General features: G+C 41.8%; 1 protein-coding gene across 4 annotated transcripts in view; it reads right to left on the bottom strand.

The window, feature by feature from the left end:
* MMS19 (MMS19 homolog, cytosolic iron-sulfur assembly component) overlaps positions 1-24,026 on the bottom strand; it is a gene marked incomplete at both ends in the record, with an annotated part of 44,567 nt that extends 20,541 nt beyond the window's left edge. For all 4 annotated transcript variants that reach the window (XM_080694952.1, XM_080694953.1, XM_080694951.1 and 1 more), the window contains 6 exons: positions 411-480; positions 1,354-1,428; positions 2,022-2,107; positions 3,336-3,436; positions 6,323-6,371; positions 23,915-24,026. In XM_080694952.1, coding sequence (XP_080551078.1) covers positions 411-480; positions 1,354-1,428; positions 2,022-2,107; positions 3,336-3,436; positions 6,323-6,371; positions 23,915-24,026 — 493 coding nt within the window. The remainder of the gene's footprint in view (positions 1-410; positions 481-1,353; positions 1,429-2,021; positions 2,108-3,335; positions 3,437-6,322; positions 6,372-23,914) is intronic.
* Between the last annotated feature and the right edge of the window lie 264 nt (positions 24,027-24,290).

Here is a 24,290-nt window from a genome sequence, read left to right on the forward strand (position 1 = left end):
AGATGAAACGCAGGGGTATTCTATTTCCAAGCTACATCCCCAGCTCTATTTTTCATTCTGTATTTTGAAATGGGGTCTCACAGAGTTGCAAAGGGCCTCACTAAGTAGCTGAAGACTGTCCATTAACTGTGATCCTCTGGCCTCAGTCTCCCAAATGCTGGGATTATAAGTGTGCGTCACCATACCTGGCTTTTATTCTTTATTTTGAAATAGAGTCTCACTAAATTGTGGAGGGCCTCACTAAGTAGCTGAGGCTAGTCATGAACCTGTGATCCTCCTGTCTCAGCCTCTGAAGTACTGGGATTACAGCGTGCACCACCGCGCTTGGCTCTAAACTTCGTCCTTCTAAATAGTGTAAAAAAAGTAGCATGCATTAACTTTTCAGATTTCTCAGAGAGCATTCCTCTTACCTTCTTCCCGGGTTCGCATGAAATTGGTGATAATACTGTAAACTGTGTGTCGGTCTACCTGTGGCAGGGACTAGGGGGTAGAGGAGAAGGAAAAAAAGTGAAGAAAGTGCTGAAAAAATACTAAAACTGGTACAACTACTTCCCACTTTAGAGTCTCTAAGTAGATTATTCTCTTTATATCAGCATAAGAACAACCTAAGAGCCAGGCATAGTGGTACATGCTTATAATCCCAGTACTTGGGAGGCTGAGATAGGAGGATTGCAGGTTCGTGGCCAGCCTCAGCTACTTAGTGAGACCCTCCGAAATTTAGCAAGACCCTGGTTCAAAATAAAGAATAAAAAATAGAGCTAGGGTATAGCTTAAAGGTAGAATGTTCCTGGGGTTCAATTCCTAGTACTGAAAGAAGAAAAAAAAGAAAACAAGAAAAAAAAAAGAACTAACCTAAGAGGAAATGTAGAGAAAGAATATGGTTAGCACCACAGTGGGGATGGCAACAGCCCAATTCTGTCCAGTATGTGCTTTGCTTTCTTCGGGTGTAAGAGGACACAGGTCAGACAAAATGGCACACATCCCTCCCTCTCTTCCTTATCCAGTAGGAAGGAATCACAATTAAATAGACACAAGACCTGAAAGAGTTCAGAACTCAGAAGGTAATATGTCTTTGTTTTGGTACTGGGGATTGAAACCAAGGGCATTCTACCTCAGAACTATACCCCAGCCCTTTTTATTTATTTTTTTATTTTGAAACAGGCTCTTGCTAAGTTGCTGAGGCTAGCCTCAAACCTGCAAACCTGCAATTTTCCTGTCTCATCCTCCCAAGTACTGGGATTACTGGGTGTGTGCCACTGCTCTTGACTGAAGGTAGTATGTTTTTACCACCTATTCTGGTTATGTCAAGAGGCAAGAGATAAAGAGAATGCTAATATGGCTGTAATTACTCACCTGCACATGTACCTCCTGGAAGATGGCTTTGAGCACAGAGACAGCCAGCCCTGGGGACAGGGCCACACACAGGCTCTGGGGGAGAAGGGAAGATATGTGAATACTGACAGAATTGTAGTACATCTCCAAGACATGACCATGCACCAGGCCTAGTTAGCTAAGCTGGGAATCAAAATACTCTGGTTCTGCAAGTACTAACAGTGAGGAACTTTCTCAAACTGAGTAGTTCTCTGTAGGTTCTTCCAGTTCAGCTGAATACCAGTCCCCCTAAGGATACTTTTTTTTTTTTTTGGTGGTACTGGGGGTGCAACACAGGGGGTTTCTACCTTCGGGCTATACTCCCATACCTATTTTATATTTTTATTTGGAAACAGGGTCTCACTAAGTTGCTGAGAGCCTCACTAAGTAGCTGAGGCTGGCTTCAAACCTGTGCAATCCTCCTGTCTCAACTTCCCAAGCGCTGGGATTACAAGCGTGTGCCACCACGCCCGGCTCTAAGGATACTTTATACTCTAGAGTAAAAACAGAAGTAGAGCTGGCTGACACTATTTTAGTCCCACAAGTAGGCCTCTGACCTTTAGCATGTGAAGCCTCACCCCCAAAGAGCAAGGAGAGAACTGGACAAGGATGCCTGTGAACACAGTTATATAATAAAAGGGGGAACTCACAAGTGCCTTCAAACCCTGCAGGACAGATGGGATCACAAGATGATGGTCCTTCAGCCGGTTCTCATAGAACAGAATCAGGTGCACCACTGCATGAATCAAATTCAGCCACATTCAGCCATCAGTTTCCGTGGGCGTGAGGAAGGCCACCAGCTTTTCTCCTTTCCTATGTCTATGGGACAGTTCCACTACAACTCTCTCCTTCACCAAGAGGTGAGTCCCATGCCCTCCCACATCTGACTTGATGAGTCAGGAAAGAAAGGGGACACCCCTTATCGATTCTCACATAGGTCCACAGTTAAATCCATTCTCATCCCCAGAACTTCCTTTCTATAAAATTGGGGCTCAAACTTTTTTTTTTTTTTGTGGTACTGGGGATGAAATTCAGGGACATTTTACCTCCGAATGACACTCCCAGCCCTATTTTTAATTCTTTATTTTGAAGCAGGATCTCACTTGAGTTGCAAAGGTCCTCACTAAGTAGCTGAGGCTATTGGCAAACTGTGATCCTTCTGTCTCAGCCTCCCAAATGCTGGGATTACAAGCGTGTGCCACCACGCTGGCCAAACTTTCTTTTTTGGGTACTAGGAACTAAAGCCAGAGCCTATGTTTTACCACTGTGTTATTCCCTACCCCTAAAAATTTTTACTTTTGTGTGTGCTGGAGATTGAACCCAGGGGCTAAAAACTTTTTCTTAAAAGGTCAGATAGTAAGAATTAAAGGCTTATAGGACATGGTTTCTATTGCTATTATTAGTCAAATATGCCACTATAATTTAAAAGCAGCATAGGTTAATAGATAAATAAGTGGATGTGGCTGTGTTCCACAAAACTTTACCTTTTTTTCTTTTTTGCAGTATTGGGGATGGAACCCAGGGCATTCTACCACTGAGCTACACACCTAGCCCTATTTTTTACTCTTTATTTTGAAACAAAGTCTCACTAAGTCACAGAGGGCCTCACTAAGTAGCTGAGGCTGACTGGGAACCTTTGATCCTCCTGTCTCAACCTCCCAAGTACTGGGATTACAAGTGTGTACCACTGTGCCCTGCCAAAAACTTTATTTTTTTTTTCCAGTTAGAAAATACTTTATCCATTTTATAGAAAGAGGAAGATAAATTAAAAAAAAAAAATCTAAGGCTATACCTATGTCTTATGGTTCAATTTTACCATCTCTGCCACACATATCAGTAAAGAATAAAGACCCTGAATTAGTAGTTCATAGAGATGCTATGCCCCACCTCCCCATAAAGCTGGTTTAAATGGACTAGTGATGCCTTGGCTCAGCAATCTATGAAAGACATAATGATGTCAGTACCTTCCTTCTCGAGGAGCAAGGAATGACACTGTAGTAGCACCTGTGACAAAAGCTGAATGCCTCGTGCCCGAGTTCGGGGTTCTGGATTCTCTAGAGAGGACCTGGGAGGAAGCAGGATAGACAAAGTTTGTCATTAACCATCTTAAACCTTAGAGGTACTAAATATTTAGCAATGGTCACACTTTGCCCTGGGCATGCAAGCATAGCCAAGCCCTGTTAAAAGAATAAAAGCAGTCCAAGAAGAAGTTTCTGAGGTAACAGCATCTATATACCAGCAAGGACCAAGCCTGGAGAATGGATCCCCAGATGGACCTGGTGTCCTTGGAGAGTTGTGTGACACACAGCAGGACAAATTCTGGCTCTAGGCACTTCCAGCTTGGCATCCTGTGTTTACTCTTTTCTCCATAGTAGTATGATTGTTACATTCTTCTAAAAAAAAAAAAAAAAGCGTAGCAGCTACCCATAGGGATGGAAAGATGATTTGTAGCTGCAACTTCTACCAAAACAGGAGAAGGATCTTTCTTGATAAATTACTGCTCAGGAAAAAATGCTGAGAGTAACCCACCAAGACCCTAGGGGTTAAACACAACACAAGAACACAAAACTTAATAACTGGAAGCTTACAAAGATGGCCAGAATATGTAGAGACTATTGAAATGGGAGAAGCTGGACTGAAGCAACAAGGCGATACAGCTTCAAAAAAAGCTCTACGTAGCCGGGCGCGGTGGCGCACGCTTGTAATCCCTGCGCTTGGGAGGCGGAGACAGGAGGATCGCGCAGGTTCGAAGCCAGCCGCGCGCGCTGGCTTAGGAGACCCTTTTTCCAAAAATGAAAATGTAAAAATAGGTCTGGGAGTGTAGCCCGGAGGTAGAAGGGCTTCCAGGAACCCCAGTACCACCAAAAAAAAAAAGCTCTACGGAGATTACACATGACCATACTACCATACTAGAAGTAATCTAAGTAGGAACAGCAAGTAGAAAACTTCTTGGAGAGGAGCTGACTACAGAGTTATGCTAAAGGTATACATAACAAAGGGTAATCAGATAAAAATAAGATCACTCCTCACTGGATCTCTAGAATAGAAACTTATAGGAAGGTTTCTGCTCAAGAAGCAGAAAACTATGCATTCACAGCATGTATAAAGAACCAAGGCACACAAATGCTCACAAGAGCATTATTCAGAATCAACAAAAAGCAGAAACAATCCACATGCCCATCAACTGAAGAATTATTAAAGAAAATGTTGTATGTCTATACAATGAAATTTTATTCAGCAAGCAAAGAAATATAGAACTGATATATACAACAACATGGATGAAACTTGAAAACATACTGAATGAAAGAAGGCAGTCATAAAGGTCACATATCATATGATTCCATATACATCAAATTTAAAAACAGGCAAACCCATGGAGATTGCAAGGGGTTGGAAAGAAGAAGCCAGTGTGGTGGTGCACGCTTGTAATCCCAGCATTTGGGAGGCCAAGACTGGAGGATCATGGTTCATGGACATCTTTAGCTACTTAGCGAGACCCTTTGCAACTCAGTGAGACCCTGCTTCAAAAATAAAAAGACTAGGCCAGGCATGGTGGCGCACGCTTGTAATCCCTGCACTTGAGAGGCTGAGACAGGAGGATCACACAGGTTCGAAGCCAGCCTCAGCTACTTAGTGAGGCTCTCAGCAACTTAATGAAACCCTGTTTCCAAATAAAATATAAAATAAGTCTGGGAGTATAGCCTGGAGGTAGAAAGCCTCTGGGTTCCCCCCTCAGTACCACCCCTCCAAAAAAAGACTAAAAAATAGGGTGTAGCTCGAAGGTACAACACCCCTGGGTTCCATCCCCAGCACTGAAAAAAGAAAAAGAAAAAAAAAAGAAAAAAAAGAAAAGGGAAATGGGTGTTAGTGAGCATGAGTTTCTTCTTTTTTTCCCTTTTTTGTGGTACTGGGGATTGAATGCAGGGGCAGTCTATCTCCAAGCCTACACCTCCAGACCTATTTTATTTTTTTATTTTGAAGCTGTGTTTCACTAAGTTGCTGAGGCTAGCTTTGAACTTGCAATCTTCCTGTCTCAGCCTCCCAAGTATGGGGATTATAGTTGTCCATCACCACATCTGGCTGAGCATGGGTTTCTTTTTGGAGTTTATGAAGATGCCCAGGAATTGACTATGAGGAGGAATGCATGAATCTGTGAATATAAATAAATATATAAATAAATAAAGTAAATAAATATATATAAATAAAGTAAAATAAAATAAAATAAAAAAATAAAAAATGGACCAAGCCTACAAAAATAAGCACAGAAAGGCTCAATGGTTTGTTATGTGGGAGAAATGTATAATGGTGATTTCAGGTTTTAAAATTTCCTCCATTTTCTAGTTCTCCCTGTTTCAGAAGACATACTGGCTTTGACAGTTAACAACCAAGTATGACATATGAAAGAGGCAGGCATTAGACTATAAGCATACATCCTGTGGTACTTAACACCCCAAGTTATATAGACGCTGCTCTTTTAGTTGTTTTCCCAAGCCTCTTCCCTTAGTAGGGATCTGGTTCAAGATTAGCCTCCTAGACACTCCTCCCCATACCGGGCACACAACTTCTGAGTCAGGTCAGGGAGGATTAGAATTCGGTAGGGGTTAGGTAGGTCTAAAGAAGGAAGAGAAGAATCCCAACTTGAATTCAACGATAGTAGACAGCCTTCAACCATCCACCTCACCCGGAACCCGTGGGTGGACCAGAAGCTGAGGTGGTCTCCAGGCTGTGTGCTCCCCTACCCAAACATTACCTTAGGAAGCTTCAGTCAAGCATGAGGAAATCTTTGTCAGGAGAAATAATTCAAAGAAACAGGCTTATATTGAGGAATTGATATATAGGGGGTCTTAGGTACAGGAGAAATCCAGGCTCCAGGAAAGCAGCAATGTACAAAAGTAAGTTTTCAGAGTTCACAAGCAGAGCTGGAAGAGCATTTTAGAACAGGGGCTCTTACCCAAGGGCTTCTACCACTTGTAACACGGTATAGTTGCCGGATTTCACATCTAGAGGAAACAAAAGAAAGAAATATATATTAAAAACAAACAAACAAACAAACCAAAAACACTATTGCAGGGTTCAGTGGCACTAATTGCCAGTGTTCCCTGCCTACCACTGTGCTTGCCGAGAACTCCTCTTAGTTAAGCAGCACTACCGTAACACTGCAGATATGCAACTTTGAGAACAAAAGCTAAAAGAAGTGAGTGAACATGTCATTTGCAAATGACATGATCATACATCTAGAAAACCCAAGAAAAATAAAAAGCATCATAAATAAAAGTTAAGGTATCTGGGTATAAAATTAATATTTTAAAATTAAAAAATACATATGTAATATACAATAGCTTACTAAATGACATAAAGGAGAAAGATCCCTTTTTTTTTTTTTTTTTTTGGTGGTGGTACTGAGGTTCCTGGAAGCCCTTCTATCTCCGAGCTACACTCCCAGACCTATTTTATATTTTTATTTGGAAACAGAGTCTCTTAACCCACCACGGCTGGCTTCGAACCTGCACGATCCTCCTGTCTCCGCCTCCCAAGTGCGGGGATTACAAGCCTGAGCCACCAAGCCCGGCTTGAAAAGATCCTTTTTTAATAGCAACAAAACAAAACAAAGATGAGGAAATACCTAGTTACAAACTTGGCAAAGGAATAAAAAAGTACAAAATCTGAGCTAGGCATGGTGGCACACACCCATAATCCGAGTACTTGGGAGACTGAGAGAAGGATTGGAAGTTCACGGCAAGCCTCAGCAACTCAGTGAGGCCCTTTTTAAAAATGAAAAATAAAATAGGACTTGGCGGTAGAACACACCTGAGTTCAATCCTCAGTAGGTATTAAAAAAAAGTCAAGTGTGGTGGTGCACACCAGTAATCCCAGTACTTGGGAGGCTGAGGACTAGAGGGTCGCAGGTTCGAAGACAGCCTCAGCAATAGTCAGAGCCCATTTCAAATTAAAAATACAATAGGGCTGAGGGTACAGCTCGGAGGTAGAATGCTCCTGGGTTCAGTCCCCAGTACCGCACACACACACAGAATGGTACAAGATCTGAATCATGAAAGTACAAGTGTGGTATCACCTCACACCTATGAGGATAGTTATGGTTATTACAAAAAAAAAAAAGACAAGTGATAACAAATGATGGCAAGGATGCAGAAAAGAGGAAACCCTTATATGAACTGGCATGGTCAGTACTGATAAACAGCATGGAAGCTCCTCAAAAAATTGAAAATAGAACTCTGATATGATCCAGCCATCCCACTTCTAGATATATATAAAAGGAAACAAATTTGGATCTTAAGATATGTTTGTATTCTCATGTTCACTAAAGCATTAATAATCAGAATCTGAGAACAAGACTGAAAAAGCGATATACACAATGATAACGGTATAAGACTGACAGCTGAAGTACATACTTATAAACCTAACTACTCAAAAGGCTGGGGTAGGAGGATTGGGAGTTCTAGGCCAGACTGGGAAACTCAGGGAGACCTTGTCCCAATGTTAAATAAAAAGGGCTGGGAGCCGGGCGTGGTGGCGCACTCTTGTAATCCCAGTATTTGGGAGGCTGAGATAGGAGGATTGTGATTCACAGCCAGCCTCAGCTACTTTGCAACTCAGTGAGACCCTGTTTCAAAATAAAGAATAAAAATAGTACTGGGGGTGTTGCTCGGAGGCAGAATGCTACTGGGTTCCATCCCCGGTACTGAAAAAAGTGGGGGGGCTGGGAATGTAAGTCAGTGATAGAGCACTGGTCCAACATGCATGAGGTTCAAGATTTGACCCCAGTACTACAGTCGATCAGTGTATCGATGTAGCATAGTGTATGGTGTGTATAATCTGTGTAGAGCATACTGTCTTTAAAAGGTGAGGAAAAAAGAATTTTTTTTTTTGCAGTACTGGGAATAGAATCCAGAGGAACTATGGATTCTATTCTGAGCTACACCCCTAGCCCTATTTTTTAATCTTTATTTATTTATTTTGGTGGTACTGGGGTTCCTGGAAACCCTTCTTTCTCCAGGCTACACTCCCAGGCCTATTTATATATATATGTATATGTATACGTATATGTATATATATATTTATTTGGAAACAGGGTTTCTTAAGCCAGCAAGGCTGGCTTCGAACCTGCGCAATCCTCCTGTCTCTGCCTCCCAAGCATGGGGATTACAAGTGTGCGCCACCACGCCCAGCATTAGTCTTTATTTTATTTATTTATTTATTTATTTGCGGGTCTGGGGATGGAACCCAGGGGAATTCTACCTCCGAGCTACACCCCCTGCCTTATTTTTTTTATTATTTATTTTGAAACAGGGTCTCACTAAGTTACTGAGGGCCTCACTAAGTAGCTGAGGCTGTCTGCGAACCATGGTCCTCCTGTCTCAGCCTCCCAAATGCTGGGATTACAAGTGTGCGCCACCACGCCCAGCTTTTTAGTCTTTATTTTTGAAAAAGGTCTCACTGAGTTGCAAAGGCTCTTGCTAAGTAGCTGAGGCTGTCCACGAACTCCAGTCTTAGCCTCCTGAATGCTGGGATCACAAGTGTGCACCACCACACTCAGCTGCTTTTTTTTTTTTTTTTACATTTATTTACATCTCTGACAGGGCAGAAAATAACTTCAGTTGCCTCCAGGGAGACAATAAATAATTAGGGATTGAGAGGTAGGCGTGTGTGTGTGTGTGTGTTTTACTAGGAATTGAAACCAGAGGCATTCTACCTCCAAGTTATACCACCAGCTCTATTTTTTAATTCTTTACTTTGAAGCAGGGTCTCACTAAGTTGCAGAGGTCCTCACAAGTTGCTGAGGCTGGCCATGAACCTGCAATATCCCTATCTCAGCCTCCCAAGTTCTGGGATTACAAGTGTGTGCCATACACCTGGTGAAAGGTAGACTTTAAAAAAAAAATACTTTATTTTACATGATTTTTGTTGTTGTTGTTTTTGCAGTACTGGGGATGGAACCCAGGGGCATTCTACCTCCAAGCTACACCTCTAGCCCTACTTTTTTATTCTTTATTTTGAAACAGGGACTAACTGAGTTGCAAAGAGCTGAGGCTGTCCTCGAAATGTAATGCTCCTGTCTCAGCCTCCCAAATGCTGGGATTACAAGTGTGCACCACCATGCCTGGCTTATTTTCCATGATTTACATTATGTGAGACTATAACACATCTATACAAGCATATTAAAGCCGGGCATGGTGGCACACACTTGTAATCCCCACACTTGGGAGGCGAAGACAGGATGATCATGCAGGTTCGAAGCCAGCCGTACTGGCTTGAGACCTGTTTCCAAATAAAAAAGTATAAAATAGGTCTGGGAGTGTAGCCCGGAGGTAGAAAGACTTCCAGGAACCCCAGTACCAGCAAAAAAGAAAAAAGAAAAAGAAAGCATATTAGTCGCAAAGGCAGGGCAGAGTTACTATATAACCCTAATCCACTTTCTCCTAATGTTAAGATCTTACAGGGTATGTTTATAGATCTTTGTGCATCTGTCAAACTCAGAAACTAGTACTGGCACACACTTTATTTTTTTTTTAATTTTATTTTATTGGTGCACTGTATTCATACATCATAGTGGGATACAAACTTTTGTAGACATACATGCACACATCGCCCAGTCAGCCCCCACCTGATCCCCACCCCATTCTCTCCCCATCCCTCCTTCCCATGCTTGGCTTAGTGGTTGACATCTAGTATTATAGCAATCTATCCAAAATTAAAAATGATAATCTCACATAACAGTTTCATTTGTCTGATACCAAGCGTTTGATGATTTAAAGATAACATTTCAATATTTCTTTTTGCTTTCTTTCTTACCAGAGCATATTTTTTTCTGTTTTTTTAGGTGAAACTATCATATATTTATATATTTATTTTTCAGAAAAAAAATCTATCCTAATATGGAATATGAATTCTAGATACCCAAAACGATCTTGAAAAAGAACAAAGCTAGCAGATATATATTTTCTGATTTCAAACCATATAAAGCTACAATAATTGAAACAGTGTAGTACTGTTCTAAAGGCAGATATATAGACCATTGGAGTTAAATACAAGCCTAGAGCTAAATTCTTCCCTATATTGTCAAGTTATTTTTGACAAGGTTTCCACGAACATTTGGTGGTGGAAATAATAATCTTTTAACTAAATATTGTTGAAAAATAATAATTACATGGAAAAGAATAAAATTGGACCCTTACCTAATCCCTCATACAAGTATTAACTCAAAATAGATAAAAGACCTAAATATAAATCTTAAGACTATAAACTTTTAGAAGAAAATCTGGGTCATAAAACCTCACAACATTGAAATTGGCAGTGATTACTTGGATATGATTTCAATGGCACAGGCAACAGAAGAATATACAAACTCCCTAAAAAATAAAAGATAATATTGTATATCCAAAGACAATGTAAACAGAGTTAAAAGTTACTAATAGAATTGGATAAAATATTTCCAAATGCTATATCTGAAGGTATATTAATATTCCAACTAGAAATCCTAAAAATTAACAACAATAAAGGCAAACAATATAATTTAGAGATAGGTAAAAGACTAACATAAATAATGAATCTCCACAGATAACCAATCTTAGTTGTCTGTTGGATGGAAAATCTTGTTTCTCTGGTTCTGGTGAGTGTTACCTATTTCTTCTTTGTAGTTAATCTCTTTGAGTATTTTCTCTAGTGCTGGTTTTGAATACATAAATTCCTTCAGTTTCTGTTTGTCATGGAAGCTTCTTATTTCTCCATCTAATTTGATAGAAAGTTTTGCTGGATAGGAAATTTTTGGCTGGAAGTTGTTTTCTTTCAGAGTTTGGAATATGTTACTCCAAGCCCTTCTGGCTCTCATGACTTGGTTTGGGAAGTCTGGAGTGATTCTAATTGGTTTGCCTCTGAATGTCAGTTGGCCCTTTGTTTTTGTTGCCTTTAAGATTCTCTGCTTGGCTTCCACATTGGTCATTTTGACAATTATGTGGCGTGGGGATCCTCTTCTCCGATCCTGTCTAAAGGGAGTTCTATAAGTTTCCTGGATCTGTGTATCAACCTCTTGCTCTATATTTGGAAAATTTTCTGCTATTACTTCCTTGAAGAGATTGTTGATCCCTTTGGTATCACTTTCTTTTCCCTCCTCTATTCCAATTATTCTTAGGTTAGCTCTCTTAAGATGGGCCCATATTTCTTCAATGTCAGATTCCTGCTGTCGGATATTTTTTTCTAGATTAGAAACTATGCATTCATTTTTGGATTGCTCATCTTCTAAGAGCGAGATTCTGTTCTCCATGTGGTCTAATCGGTTGTTTGTGCTTTGAATTGAGGCCTTTACTTCATTAATTGCATCCTTTATCTCTTTTGGCTCTCTCTGAGTTCTTTTTGAAGCACCTCTATTATTTCTACAGTTATTTTCCTGATTTGATCTTCTAGAAATCTCTGATTTTCTGTTTTATCGGGTTCTGATGTTGTGGGGTTGTGCGCATTCATTACTCCAGTGTTATTCCTCTTTCCCATGATTTCGGAGGTTTGTGCCTTCTCTGGGTTCTTCCCTTGGGTCACTATGGCTTCACTTAAGGTGCTCTGGATCTCGAGTCTGTATTATCTCAGACCCCACTACTCCTTTACTGGGTTGTATCACAGAGTCTCCGACCCAGGGAGTCGATAGAGGCTGCTTTAAACTATGGGGGGTGCCAGGTTGCACGCTCTCCTATGGTGTGATATCTCTGCCACCACCACTCCCTCACTGGGTCAAGTCCCAGGAGGCACAATACTGGGATTTCTCCTCTGTGGCCCGCAATTTGACTCACTGTTCTTGAGTACGTAGATGTAGCTGTACTGGACTCGGTGAATTCACTGCTGCTGCCGCCGCCGGTGGCAATATGGCGCCTCTGCCACACCCTCGGCCGTGAGGCTGGCGTTATTTTTTCTTCTCTGGTTTTGATTTCCACTCTGAATCCCTCGGCTTGCTGTAGCCGTCCGTTGAGTTCGCCGCTGCCGCCGGCAGTATGGCGCTGCTGCCGCGTCCTCGGGCGCGTGTGTCTCCTCTGTGGCCCTGAGCTCTGTTCTCAGTCCGCTTTCTCTCTGGAGCCTGGTGGTTTTTTTGTTTTTCTGGTGATGGTGTTTTCTGGCTATGAAAGGCGCTCTTTTTGTGGTAATGGAGATTGGTTGTTAGCGGGACTCTTAAGCCCCGCTTTTCTCGGTCGCCATCTTCCCGGAAGTCTGCCCTGGCACACACTTTAAAAGCCTAGACTTTATTCAGGTTTCATGAATTGTCCTACTAATGCCATTTTTCTGTTTGAGGATCCAGTTAAAGATGACCACACTGCAATTAGCCATCATGAACCCTTAGTGTCCTTTGGTCTGTAAAATTTTCTTACTTTTCCTTGTTTTTTATGACCTTGACAGTTTTAAGAAGTACCTTATTTGTCCCTCAATTTGGGTTTGATGCTTTCCTCACGTTTAGACTGGGGTTTCTGAGAATATCACATAGGTGAAGTCCCTGTGTCATAGGGACAGGCTATCCATAAGACTTTTTTACAACTGGTGATAATAACTCCCATCACTTGGTTAGAGTATATCTGCCAGGTCTCTGCACAACAGTTACTGTTTTTCCTTTTCTGGCACTCTTTTTTTTTTTTTTTAAATTTTAGTGGTGCTAGGGATTGAGCCCTGGGGCATTTTACCCTTGAGTTATACCCCCAGGTGCCCCCTTTTTAATTTGGAAACAGGGTCTAAATTGCTGAGGCTGGCTCGGAACCTGTGATTCTCCTTTCTCAGCCTCCTAAGTAAGTACTGGGATTACATGCATGTGCCACAATTTTAGATTAAAGTCATTAGGTCCAGCCCCCATTCAAGGGGAAGGGGAGATTAAGCTTCACTTCTTGGAGGGAGGAAAATCTACCTATATTATTTGAAATTCTTTTTGTGTATGTGGTATTAGGGATTGAATCCAGGCGTATTCTACATCTGAGCTACACTCCCAGCTCTATTTTTTATTCCTTATTTTGAAACAGGATCTTACAAAGTTGTGAGGGGTCTCATATTAAGTAGCTAAGGCTGGCCATGAACCTGTGGTCCTCCTGTCTCAGCCTCCCAAGTACTGGGATTACAAGCGTGTGCCACCACGCCCAACTTATCATTTGGAATTCTACAAAAAGAATTCAGTTATTTATCAGTATAGACGCATGTATGTATCTATACCTTAGGTTACAATTTATTAATATACACTAAATTAAAGGTTATTTATTTTATTGTTCAGGTTGTTCCATCTGTAGCCACTGAGCTTTTTTTTAGGGCTGGCTCCTGTGTCCTTTTCATAGGACCCATGTTTTTATTCCTTGAGTACTTTCTTCTTTTGAGGTAGTTGAGATTGACCCCAGAGGCATTCTATCTTTGATCCATACCTCTAGCCCTACTTTATTTCTGGTACTGGGGATTGAACACAGGACATTCTATCTTTAAACTACATTCCCTGCCCTTTTTTATTTTTTAGAAACAGAGTCTCGCCGGGCATGGTGGCACACACTTGTAATCCGCACGCTTGAGAGGCTGAGACAGGAGGATCGCACAGGTTCAAAGCCAGCCTCAGCTGGCTTAAGAGACCCTGTTTCCAAATAAAAATATAAAATAGGTCTGGAAGTGTAGCCCGGAGGTAGAAGGCCCCTGGGTTCCATTCCCAAGTACCACTAAAAAAAAAAAAAAAAAAAAAAGAGTCTCACTAAGTTGCTGAGGCTGGCCTCACTTTATAATCCTCCTGTTAGCCTCCCAGCTACTGGGATTACAGGCATCTGCCAACACATCCAGATTATTTTTTATTTTGAAGCAAGGCCTTGCTAAATTACCACATGCTAGCCTTGAATCAGTGGTCTTCCTAACTCAGCCTCCCAAACTGGGATGACAGGTGTGTACCATTGCATCCAGCTTACTTTCTAAGCCCTACAAAAAATAGTACAGGTGGATCTTGAAATTTCCCTACCCTACCCTTGAATCAGTCTTTTCTTCAAGAAGCCCCAGTTCTTTTTATTTTTTTATTAGAAAGCGGTTATTTAGAAACCAAGACCTGAGTGTACACATGCTCACTGTCCACACCCAGCTCTTGGTTTCTAAATAACCAGACCCTCTTAGCAGAACCAGCTGAGAAATATATGTATGTGTCCTAACCTGCATTACACAAACATCTATTATTTCCCATATGTATTAAATAAAACATAAGATGATATTAAAGTCTCTAACTCTAATCCAGTACCACAGAGTTCATTCTAGCTTTGTAATTTCTTTCTCTGACAGTGAGAAATCTGATTCCTATTATCTACCATTTACTATTTGTTCAACATTGGTGTAACTATAAATTATTTTTCAGAAATGTCAACTCCACTGAGCTGAGCAGAGGCTCACTCTGGTACTAGAGTAAAAAGTCCACCAGACAGGAAAGGAGAGCTCCAGTCAGGACTCTTAGCTCGTGACTGGCACCAACTCAGACATTGGGCACTCTGAGCCCTGCTGGTGCCAGGACGTGGAAGGCCCAGCTGCTGCACAGCTCCTGAGAAAGAGCCAAGGGAAGAAAGGAGCAGGCTGTAGGGTGGGGGAGGAGCAGCAGCCAGACTCCTGGATTCTATGCCCAACTCCTTAAGGGGAACATTTTCATGAAAAGAATTACCTATTTCTTGGTTAAAACCATAAGCTAGGTGTGGTGGTATACACTTGTAATCCCGGCATTTGGGAGGCTGAGACAGGAGGATCGTGGTTGAAGGACAGCCTCAGATACTACTTAGTGAGGCTCTTTGCTACTCAGTGAGACTGTGTTTCAAAATAAAGAATAAAAAATAGGGCTGGGGATGCAGCTCAGAAGTAGAATGCCCCTGGGTTCCATCCCCAATACCACACACACACACACACACACACACACACACACACCCATAATAAAGCAATGTGCCACTTAAGAGAGTAGAAAGGGTCTTTCTTGGAATCCCCTGACTATAGACGAGAAAACGCCTTAATAGACTCATATAACTAATTTTAGTAGCAGCCACAGAAGCATTTATACACAGGAAGTGATAGGGCATTGGTAACTGTTAATAGCAAAGGACATTGCTGAACCGAATCATTTTTCTTCAGCGACATCATCAAAATCCTCTGTGGATGCTGGGCAAGAGTCTGCCTTTTGAAAATTCCTTGAGTGCTGTAAAGCAAAGACCTGCTTGATAATCCCAGTATTTGGGAGGTTCAAACAGGAGGATCTCAGGTTCAAGGACAGCCTCGGCAAGTAGTAAGACTCATCAACCTAGTAAGCCCCTGTTTCAAAATTAAAATAAAGTAGGGGTGAGGGTATAGCCTAGAGGTAGAATGTCCCTGGATTAAATCCTCAGAATCAAAAAATCAAAAAATAAGAAGGCCAAGAATGGTGGCACATGTCCATAATCTCAGTGCTTGGGAAGCTGACACAGGAAGATCATGGGTTCAAAGCCACCATACAACACTGCTTCAAAATAAAAAGTAAAATAGGGAGTTGGGGGGCTAGCTCAGCATGTGTGAAACCCTGGGTTCAATCCCTAGCACCAAAAAGCAAAAACAAAAAAGGTAAAATTTACAAGCCGGGCGTGGTGGTGCATGCTTGTAATCCCAGTACTTGGGAGGCTAAAACAGGAGGATTGACGTTTGCAGACATCCTCAGCTACTTAGTGAGGCTCTCAGCAACTTAGTGCGACCCTGTTTCCAAATAAAGTATAAAATAGGTCTGGGAGTTTAGCCCGGAGGTAGAAAAGCCCTGGGTTCCACCCCCAGTGCCATCAAAAGAAAAAAAAAAAAAAGAATAAAAAATAGGGCTGGGTATGTAGCTCAGAGGTAGAATGCCCCTGGGTTCCATCCCCAGTACAACAAAAAGAAAAAGGTAAAACTTTATATACAGTAAAATGCATGAATATTAAGCATAAAGTTAGGTGATTTTTCTCAAAAGTCTATACCTGAGTAACCAATGCCTCAATCAATATGTGAATATTTCATCATCAGAGAAATTTTCACCATGGCTCCCATTCCCAGAGATTGTCTCCAACTTTATAACTGAAAATTACTTCTTCAGCATACATATATCAATGTGAAGCTGGCTGCTTTATTATTACAAAGAAACATCCATTTGCATGTGATTCCTTGCATCTCAGAATATGAGTGAACTCTCCTGGTGGAGCCCTTTATTCTTCAGAGCTTTCACCTTGAATAAATGCAGTAGTACAAACAAATGGAATTATAAAAGCAGTACAAAATTAGAAAAAAAAAGACAATAAAGCTATCATACAACAGTAGATTAAGGTTATTAAAAAAAGGCAAGTAAGCTGGCAAAAAGCTAGAATCAGTATTTTGGGGATGTCTTCAGAGTGGTAACTAAATTTAACATCATAGTCTAAGTTCTCATGAGTCCACCTCAAAAATATCTTTCAAATATGATTTTTTTCAACCCTACAACCAGACTATATAGTGTTTGTCTTCAAAAAGCTACCCAACAAGCAGGGTGCAGTAAAGTACTCCTAAATCCAGTGCTTGGGAGGCTGATACTGGCGGATTGCAGATTCAAGGCCAGCCTAGCAACTTAGCAAGAGTCTTTCAAAATAAAAAAAGCTGGGGTGTAGAGGTAGAATGCCTCTGGGTTCAATATCTAGCAGGAGTGCACGCACACCCACCCACACACAAAGAGGAGAAGGAGAAAGAAATATGTACAGGGAGTTTTAAGGAGTCAAGTCTTTTTGGGTGGAAACTTTTTTTTTTTTTTTTTTTGCGGTACTGGGTATGGAGCCCAGGGGCATTCTACTTCCAAGCTACACCCTCTGCTCTATTTTTTATTCTTTATTTTGAAACAGGGTCTCACTGAGTTGCAAAGGGCCTAAGTAATTGAGGCTGTCCGAAAACCATGATTCTCCTGTCTCAGCTTCCTGAATACTGGGATTACAAGCATGAGCCACCACACCTGGCATATTCTTTATTTTTTGAAACAGGATCTCACTGAGTTGCAAAGGGCCTCACTAAGTAGCTGAGGCTGTACTGAAAACCACTATTTTCTGGTCTCAGCCTCCCAAATGCTGGGATTACAAGTATGCGCCACCATGCCCGGCTAAGGTGGAAACATATTTAAAACAATCAAAGCTAGCTGGGCATGGTGGCGCACGCTTGTAATCTCCGCACTTGGGAGGCAGAGACAGGAGGATCACGCAGGTTCGAAGCCAAGCGCGCTGGCTTAAGAGACCCTGTTTCAAAAATATAAAATAGGTCTGGGAGTGTAGCCCGGAGGTAGAAGGGCTTCCAGGAACCCCAGTACCACCAAAATAAATAAATAAATAAATAAATAAATAAATAAATAAATAAATAAATAAAACAATCAAAGCTGAACAAGTTCAGTGATATAAAAAGAGGGTTAACATAAGAAAGGAGTAAAATTCCTGGGTTTATGGACCATGGGTTACTAACTTTTAAGTGACTGATTCCTTCAACATTGTCAATTCTCCCAAATGATAATAAGCAGAATGTTGGACTGGTGCATACCTGAAACTCCAGTACTTGGGAGGCTGAGACAGGATTGCAGGTTTGAGACCAGCTTCACAACTTAGTAATACTTTCAATAACTTAGCGAGACTATTTGAAAACCCAAAATAAAAAGGACTAGGGGTGTAGCTCAGTGGGTAGAATGTCCCTGGGGTCAATCCCTAGTACCACAAAAAAAAAAAAAAAAAAAAAAGAAAGAAAGTGATTCAGAATACTGGAAATACTATTAATTTTATGCACTTGGATTCTTGAGATGAAAGAAACTTAGTAGAGCTAATTTTCCTAAGGGTAGATTCCTTGGCATTAAGGAAAAAATAAGTTCCTTTCCTTTTATAGGCAGGCTAATTTTTCCCAATGTATTCAAGATTTGTTCCTTAGACACAGACTTACTAGTACTTCCTAACTCCCCACACTTTTCTCAGCAGGGAACTAGTTCATGTGGGGCACAGAGAAGTAGTCAAAGCAGTATTTATGTGGTCACTGACCTAGAAGGCACAATCAGGTCCCTGTTTGATGGAGCTGCAGCCTCTTGAGACCTGGAGTGGCAGCCCAGGCCAGGAGGGTAGGGGCTGAGGTAGTGTGGGAGGATGCACAGGAGAAAGAAATCCCTCAGGATAGATTCCAGTCAGGCTCTCAAAAGCTGCTAATGCCTTAGTTATTTCTTCAAACTATGTTTTACTGTTTTTTGTTTTGGTCTGGGGGTGGAACCCAGGGGCATTCGACCTCCGAGCTACACCTCCTGCCCTATTTTTTATTTATTCTTTACTTTGAAACCAGGTCTCACTGAGTTGCAGAGGGCCTCACTAAGTAGCTGAGGCTGTCCCAGAACCGCGATTCTCCAGCCTCAGCCTCCCGAATGCTGGGATTACAAGCGTGTGCCACCATGCCTGGCTTTACTGTTCTTTAACATTTTATTTTTTCAGGAACAAAAAATCTCCTAGGGAGATGTGGGAGAATACAATAGAAAAACACTGAAATTAAGCGAGGTGTGGTAGTGTACACTTGTAATCCCAGCATTTGGGAGGCTGAGACAGGAGGATCACAGTTCGAGGACAGCCTCAGATATTTAGTGAGGCTCTCTGCAACTCAGTGAGACCCTGTTTCAAAGTCAAAGAATAAAAAATAGTGCTGGGGGGTGTTGCTTGGAGGTAGAATGTCCCTGGGTTCCATCCCCAGTACTGAAAACAAAAAACAAAAAACAAAAAACAAAAAACAAAGCCACAATGAAATGAAGCTAGGAGTGGTGCCACACCCCTGATACCTCAGTACTTGGGAAGCTGAGACAGGATGATTACAGGTTCAAAGCCAGTGTACAGTAGCTTAAAAAGACTCTGCTTCAAAATTAAAAAAAGGAAAAAAAACCCAAAATAAAAAAAAAGAAAGAAGGATGGAAGGAAGGAAGAAAGGGAGGGAGCCAGAGATGAACAGACTAGAGGTGTAGCTTAGTGGTAGAGCACTCCTGAGTTTAATTCCCAGTAAAACACACACACACACACACACACACACACACACACACACACACACAAAATGAATGAATGAATGAACACTGAGAGTGATAAGAACAAAAACCCAAATAACTTGAGAAAAAAAATTATATTTATCACCTGCAAATTCAACGTGTCCTAAAATTAGCTCCCTTTCCAACCTCTACCTCCAGACAAAGTACTTCCTTTCCCCCCTCATACTCTTGGGATATTGTTGGGCACTTCAAGTGCTTTAATAGCCCTCAAAGTCTACATTCTTTCTTCAATATTTCTCATTTTGTTCACATGAAATGGAAGCAGTTTTTTTTTTTAATTGGGGATTGAACCCATGGCTTCATTTATACTCTAACACTGAGCTACATCCTCAGCTCTTTTTATTTTTTGTTTTCAAATAGGAGCTCACTAGATTGCTGAACACTCCTCCCTAGGTTGTTAAAGCTGTCCTCAAACCTGAGATCTGCCTATCTCAGCCTCCTGAATGTTGGGATTACAAGCATGCGCCACCATGGCTGGCTCTAATTTTGGTTTTGAGACAGGATCTTGCACTAGGTTGCCCACTTTCGCCTTGAACCTGTAATCCTCTTGCCTCAGCCTCCTAAACAGCTAGGATTCAAAAGTGTGCTGCCAAGCTTGTTAGATAGTTTTTACTGTGCACCTTCCTACACTAGGTTCAGGAGACTCTGGTTGTAGAAACAAGAGGGTAGGATTTAGAGATGTGTAGACATAGCTACTAAACAAATCTGCTAATAAGTACATGAGCAATTGAGAAATAAATATTACAAGGATTCCTTCAAGTGAAATGTTTCCTGGTTGGGGTAATGAGGAAACATTGGAAGGAATGGTACTTAATCTGGGCCTTGATTTTGAGATCTAACTTGGATTAGAAAGAAGTAGTGGAGAGAAGTGGAAAGGAAAGTTCTCAGGGAACAGGAAATACAGATGGCTATCAAGAACTAACGATCCAAGGGGGCAATGGTGAGAATAAAGGTTGAGGTCAGGCCTTTAAATACAGTGGCAGCCTTGGAACAGGCTACCCGAGATAGCCTAATTCTTGGGCTGCCAGGTCAATTCCCTTTCACTGCTTGTACCTTCTTTACAGCTGACACCTACTTTCAGCAGAAAACCCCCAACCCCCACTCCCACATTCAAAACAAAGTTGATGACAGCTGCCTTCCAGGTCCCATGATATTCCTTCTACAATTTGTAGGAGAGGCTGCTGCTCCTGAAAATGACCCAAAAGGAAGATAAGCTGGGCCCTTTAGCACTAACAAAGAGTGATTTAGGCTGGAGGATTAGAGTGCATCTTATTCTGGGATGCTTCAAAATTGTCAACCTTCCACATTCCTAACTATGGCTGTGATCTAAAACTGAGAATGCCAGCTGGGTGTGATGGCACGTGTTTGTAATCCTAGTACTTGGGAGGCCCAAACTGGAGGATCACAGGTTCAAGGAGAGCCTCAGCAAGTAGTAACTCTCATCAACCTAGTGAAACCGTTTCAAAATAAAAATAAGATAGGACTGGGGGTATAGTTCAGAGGTGAATGTTCCTGGGTTCAAACCCCTATGCCACAAAATAATAACAATATTAATAATAAAATTGAGAATGTGAACTTAGTCCTTCCCAAATGCTTTCATTTTAAGGTGCCCCATGCTCAAGGATCTACAATGACTCCCATTACCTCTAATAAGTCATTCAAATCCTTTTGCCTAGAATCCAAATTATGCATAATTCAATACCATCAAACCTTATGTTACTATTCTTCTACACTGAGCCTTTTCTCTCTTTCTTTCTTTCTTTCTTTCTTTCTTTCTTTCTTTTCTTTCTTTCTTTCTTCTTGTGGTACTGGAGATTGAGACCAGGGGTTTTTCTACCTCTAATCCCAGTCATAAATAAATAAATATATATATAATCAAAGTCTCACTAAATTGAGGGCCTAAATAAATTGCTGAGGTTGGCTGCAAACCTGCAATCCTCCAGTCTTCTAAATACTGGGATTACAAGCATGTGCCACTATGCACAGCTCCAATTTTCTTAAGAGGGCTAAATTAAGTCAGGCATGGTGGCACATGTGTATAAACCCAATACTTGGAAAGTTGAGGTAGGAGGATTGCAGGTTTGAGGCCTGCCTCAGCAATTTATCAAAATCTTGTTTAAAAATAAAAAAATTTCGCTGGGTGTGGTAACACAGATTTGTAATCAATCCCAGCATTTGGGAGGCTGAGACAGGAGGATCGTGGTTTACGGCCAGCCTCAGCTACTTAGTGAGACCCTGTTTCAAAAATAGAGAATAAAAAACAGGGCTGGGGGTGTATCTTGGAGTTGGAATGCTCTTGGGTTTAATCTCCAGTACCCCCACCCCCCCACACACACAATAGGGCTGGGGGTGTAGCTCAGAGGTAGAATGCCCCTGGAATCAATTCTCAGTACTGCAAAAAAATTTTAAAAATTAGAAAATATATATAAAAGGGCTGGAAATATAGCTCAGAGGTAGAATGCTCCTGGGTTCAATCCCCAGTATAAAAACAAACAAACAAAAAAAACAAAAAAAAAAAAGAGAGAGAGAGAGAGCTAAGTTACAACAGATCATATGTTACAGTGACTTAGCTAAGTTAAATTTAAACTACATAATAGTGTAAGCCATTTTTACAGGCATAAATACTTAAAAAATATAATAATTTAGCAGTCTTTATTTAAACTTTTCAAAGTGTATCCTGAATCCAAAAAAATCCAAAATTACTGCTTTCAGAATGTATATGTGTGAATGTTACAAATAACACTAATATAGTAAAGGTCTTTATGTTGGTAAACAATGAATATACACTTTATTTTTAAAATTTTATTGATTAAAATGTTTTTATTTTTATTTTTTTTTTGGTGGTACTGAGGATTAAATCCAGGAGCATTCTACCTCTGTGCTACAACCCTCAGGCCTACTCTATTTTTTACTTTGAAACAGGGTCTCACTAACTTGCTGACAGTCTCTCTAAATTGCTGAGGATGCCTTCGAACCTGTGAGCCTGTCTTAGCTCCCAAGTACTGGGATTACAGGCATGTGCCACCACGCCCAGTAAATGTACACTTTAGACTGTATAGTTCACTGGATATAAACTTTATACCAAAACAAACTATAAACAAATTCTACTCAATGATATGCATACCAAAGTAATTACAGATAAGTGTACTTATATCTACAAATTAAATGGATGAGTATGTGAAAAAGCATGGTATGAAAACTCGTTAATGATAGGATCCAGGTGATAGATATGTTTCTTATAAAAATTCCTTAGACTTTGCTGAATGTTTGAAAATTTCACAGTAAAACACTTGGAAAAGACACTGACGACATACTGTACTTACTAACTGTAAGCCCTGATAACACTGTAATTTGCAAAGTTGCAGAATATTAAGTTAGTGGTAGCACCAGGCCTTTGCCCCTTTATGCTTCCAAATCACCCTGCACATACCTCTCCTAGCATGGTTGTCTTCTTGGCGATTACATATCTAATCTGATTTATATTCCTATTGCTTTGCATCATGTTTGGAGACTAATATATGTTCAATAATGGTGAAATAATGAACGTGGGATATTGCTATGGACTTGTGTATTTCTAGCAGATTTGCTATTTACTTCTCACACATCCTAAAATGTAATCTGTTCAATATGCATGAGAAACATGTCCTTTACTTCCCCCAACCATGCAAAACTTTCAAAAGTAGCTTAAAAAAAACTCTAATCATCACCCATTTTTGTATCCTATTAGTAACCTGAATCTTAAGACCCCCTAACATTCAATAACTTTTTCATATTTTTTTCCTCTAAAAGAGCGACGTCAGAATTCCAAGGAAGCCTGAGATGTTTTGTTCAAATCGTGGATAAAATGCCAGAACTATGAGATATCCTGAACTGATCAAAGACAGGAAACTGGAGATCTAAGAAGACAATAACAAATGACACATAAAAAGTATGAAGCAAATTAATCAAGAACTCTACTAAGAAGCGGAGGTACAGTCTCTAAGAGGTTAGATACCAGTCTGTGTCCAAGTCCTCCGAGGCAGGATCCTCTCCGCCTCCCTCCAATTACAGCCAGTCAGAGAGCCGGGCCGCCGGCCACTCCCAGGATGCCACGCAAAGAGAGCGGATGCCTCGGAACAAGCTCGCATCTCCCCACGTCAACATCCCACAAACAACGCGGTCCGGTGCACGGCGTGAGCACCCGGTTCACACTTCAACACCGGAGACCCAGTCCCAGCTCCTCCTCCCGCGCAAGTCTCCTGCCTTCGCTGGGCCTGTTTCTCTACCTGTAAAATGTGATTCTCTACCACCAACTACGGGAGATGAGGAGCGTTAAAGGCGCTTTAAGGAAGATGCAACCGACTCTCCAATTTGTGATGACTTTTAAGCTCGCGGCGCTCACCAAGCAGCCCCAAGACCACTCTCTCAAAGTCACCTCTGCCCCTCACTCCCTTCCCGCCCCGCGCTGGTCTGAGGCCGCTCCCATTGGTCCACTCCCCTGCAGAAGCCTCGTGGCGCTGCCCGCCGTACCTGCAGCCACCTGGCCAGCGGGACCCTCCTGCTGACCCATGACGAAGTCTTGCACGAGGCCCCACAGGGCGCCCGTAGGCGCCTCCGCCTCCAGAGCCGCGACGGCAGCCATGACGCGGACCGGAGGCCGTGGGAGGAGAAGTGGGCGGTGGCTCGAGACGGGCCTCTCCGCGCACGCGCCTCCGCAGCCAATCACCGAGCGAAAGCGGAGGGGGCGGGACCTCTCCGGGTCACGTGCCTGCCGGCTCCGGCCCAGGCGGTTCACGCAGGGCCGAGATGACCCCTCCCCAGGGGGCGGGGCCTGTGGTGGGGCGGTGGCGCGGTGGGGGGGAGGAGACTGCTGGGCACGCAGCCCGGGGCCGTTGAGGGCGACTAA

This window comes from Muscardinus avellanarius (genome assembly GCF_963383645.1).
Source record: "Muscardinus avellanarius genome assembly, chromosome: 4".
In the NCBI taxonomy this organism is placed as follows: Eukaryota; Metazoa; Chordata; class Mammalia; order Rodentia; family Gliridae; genus Muscardinus; species Muscardinus avellanarius.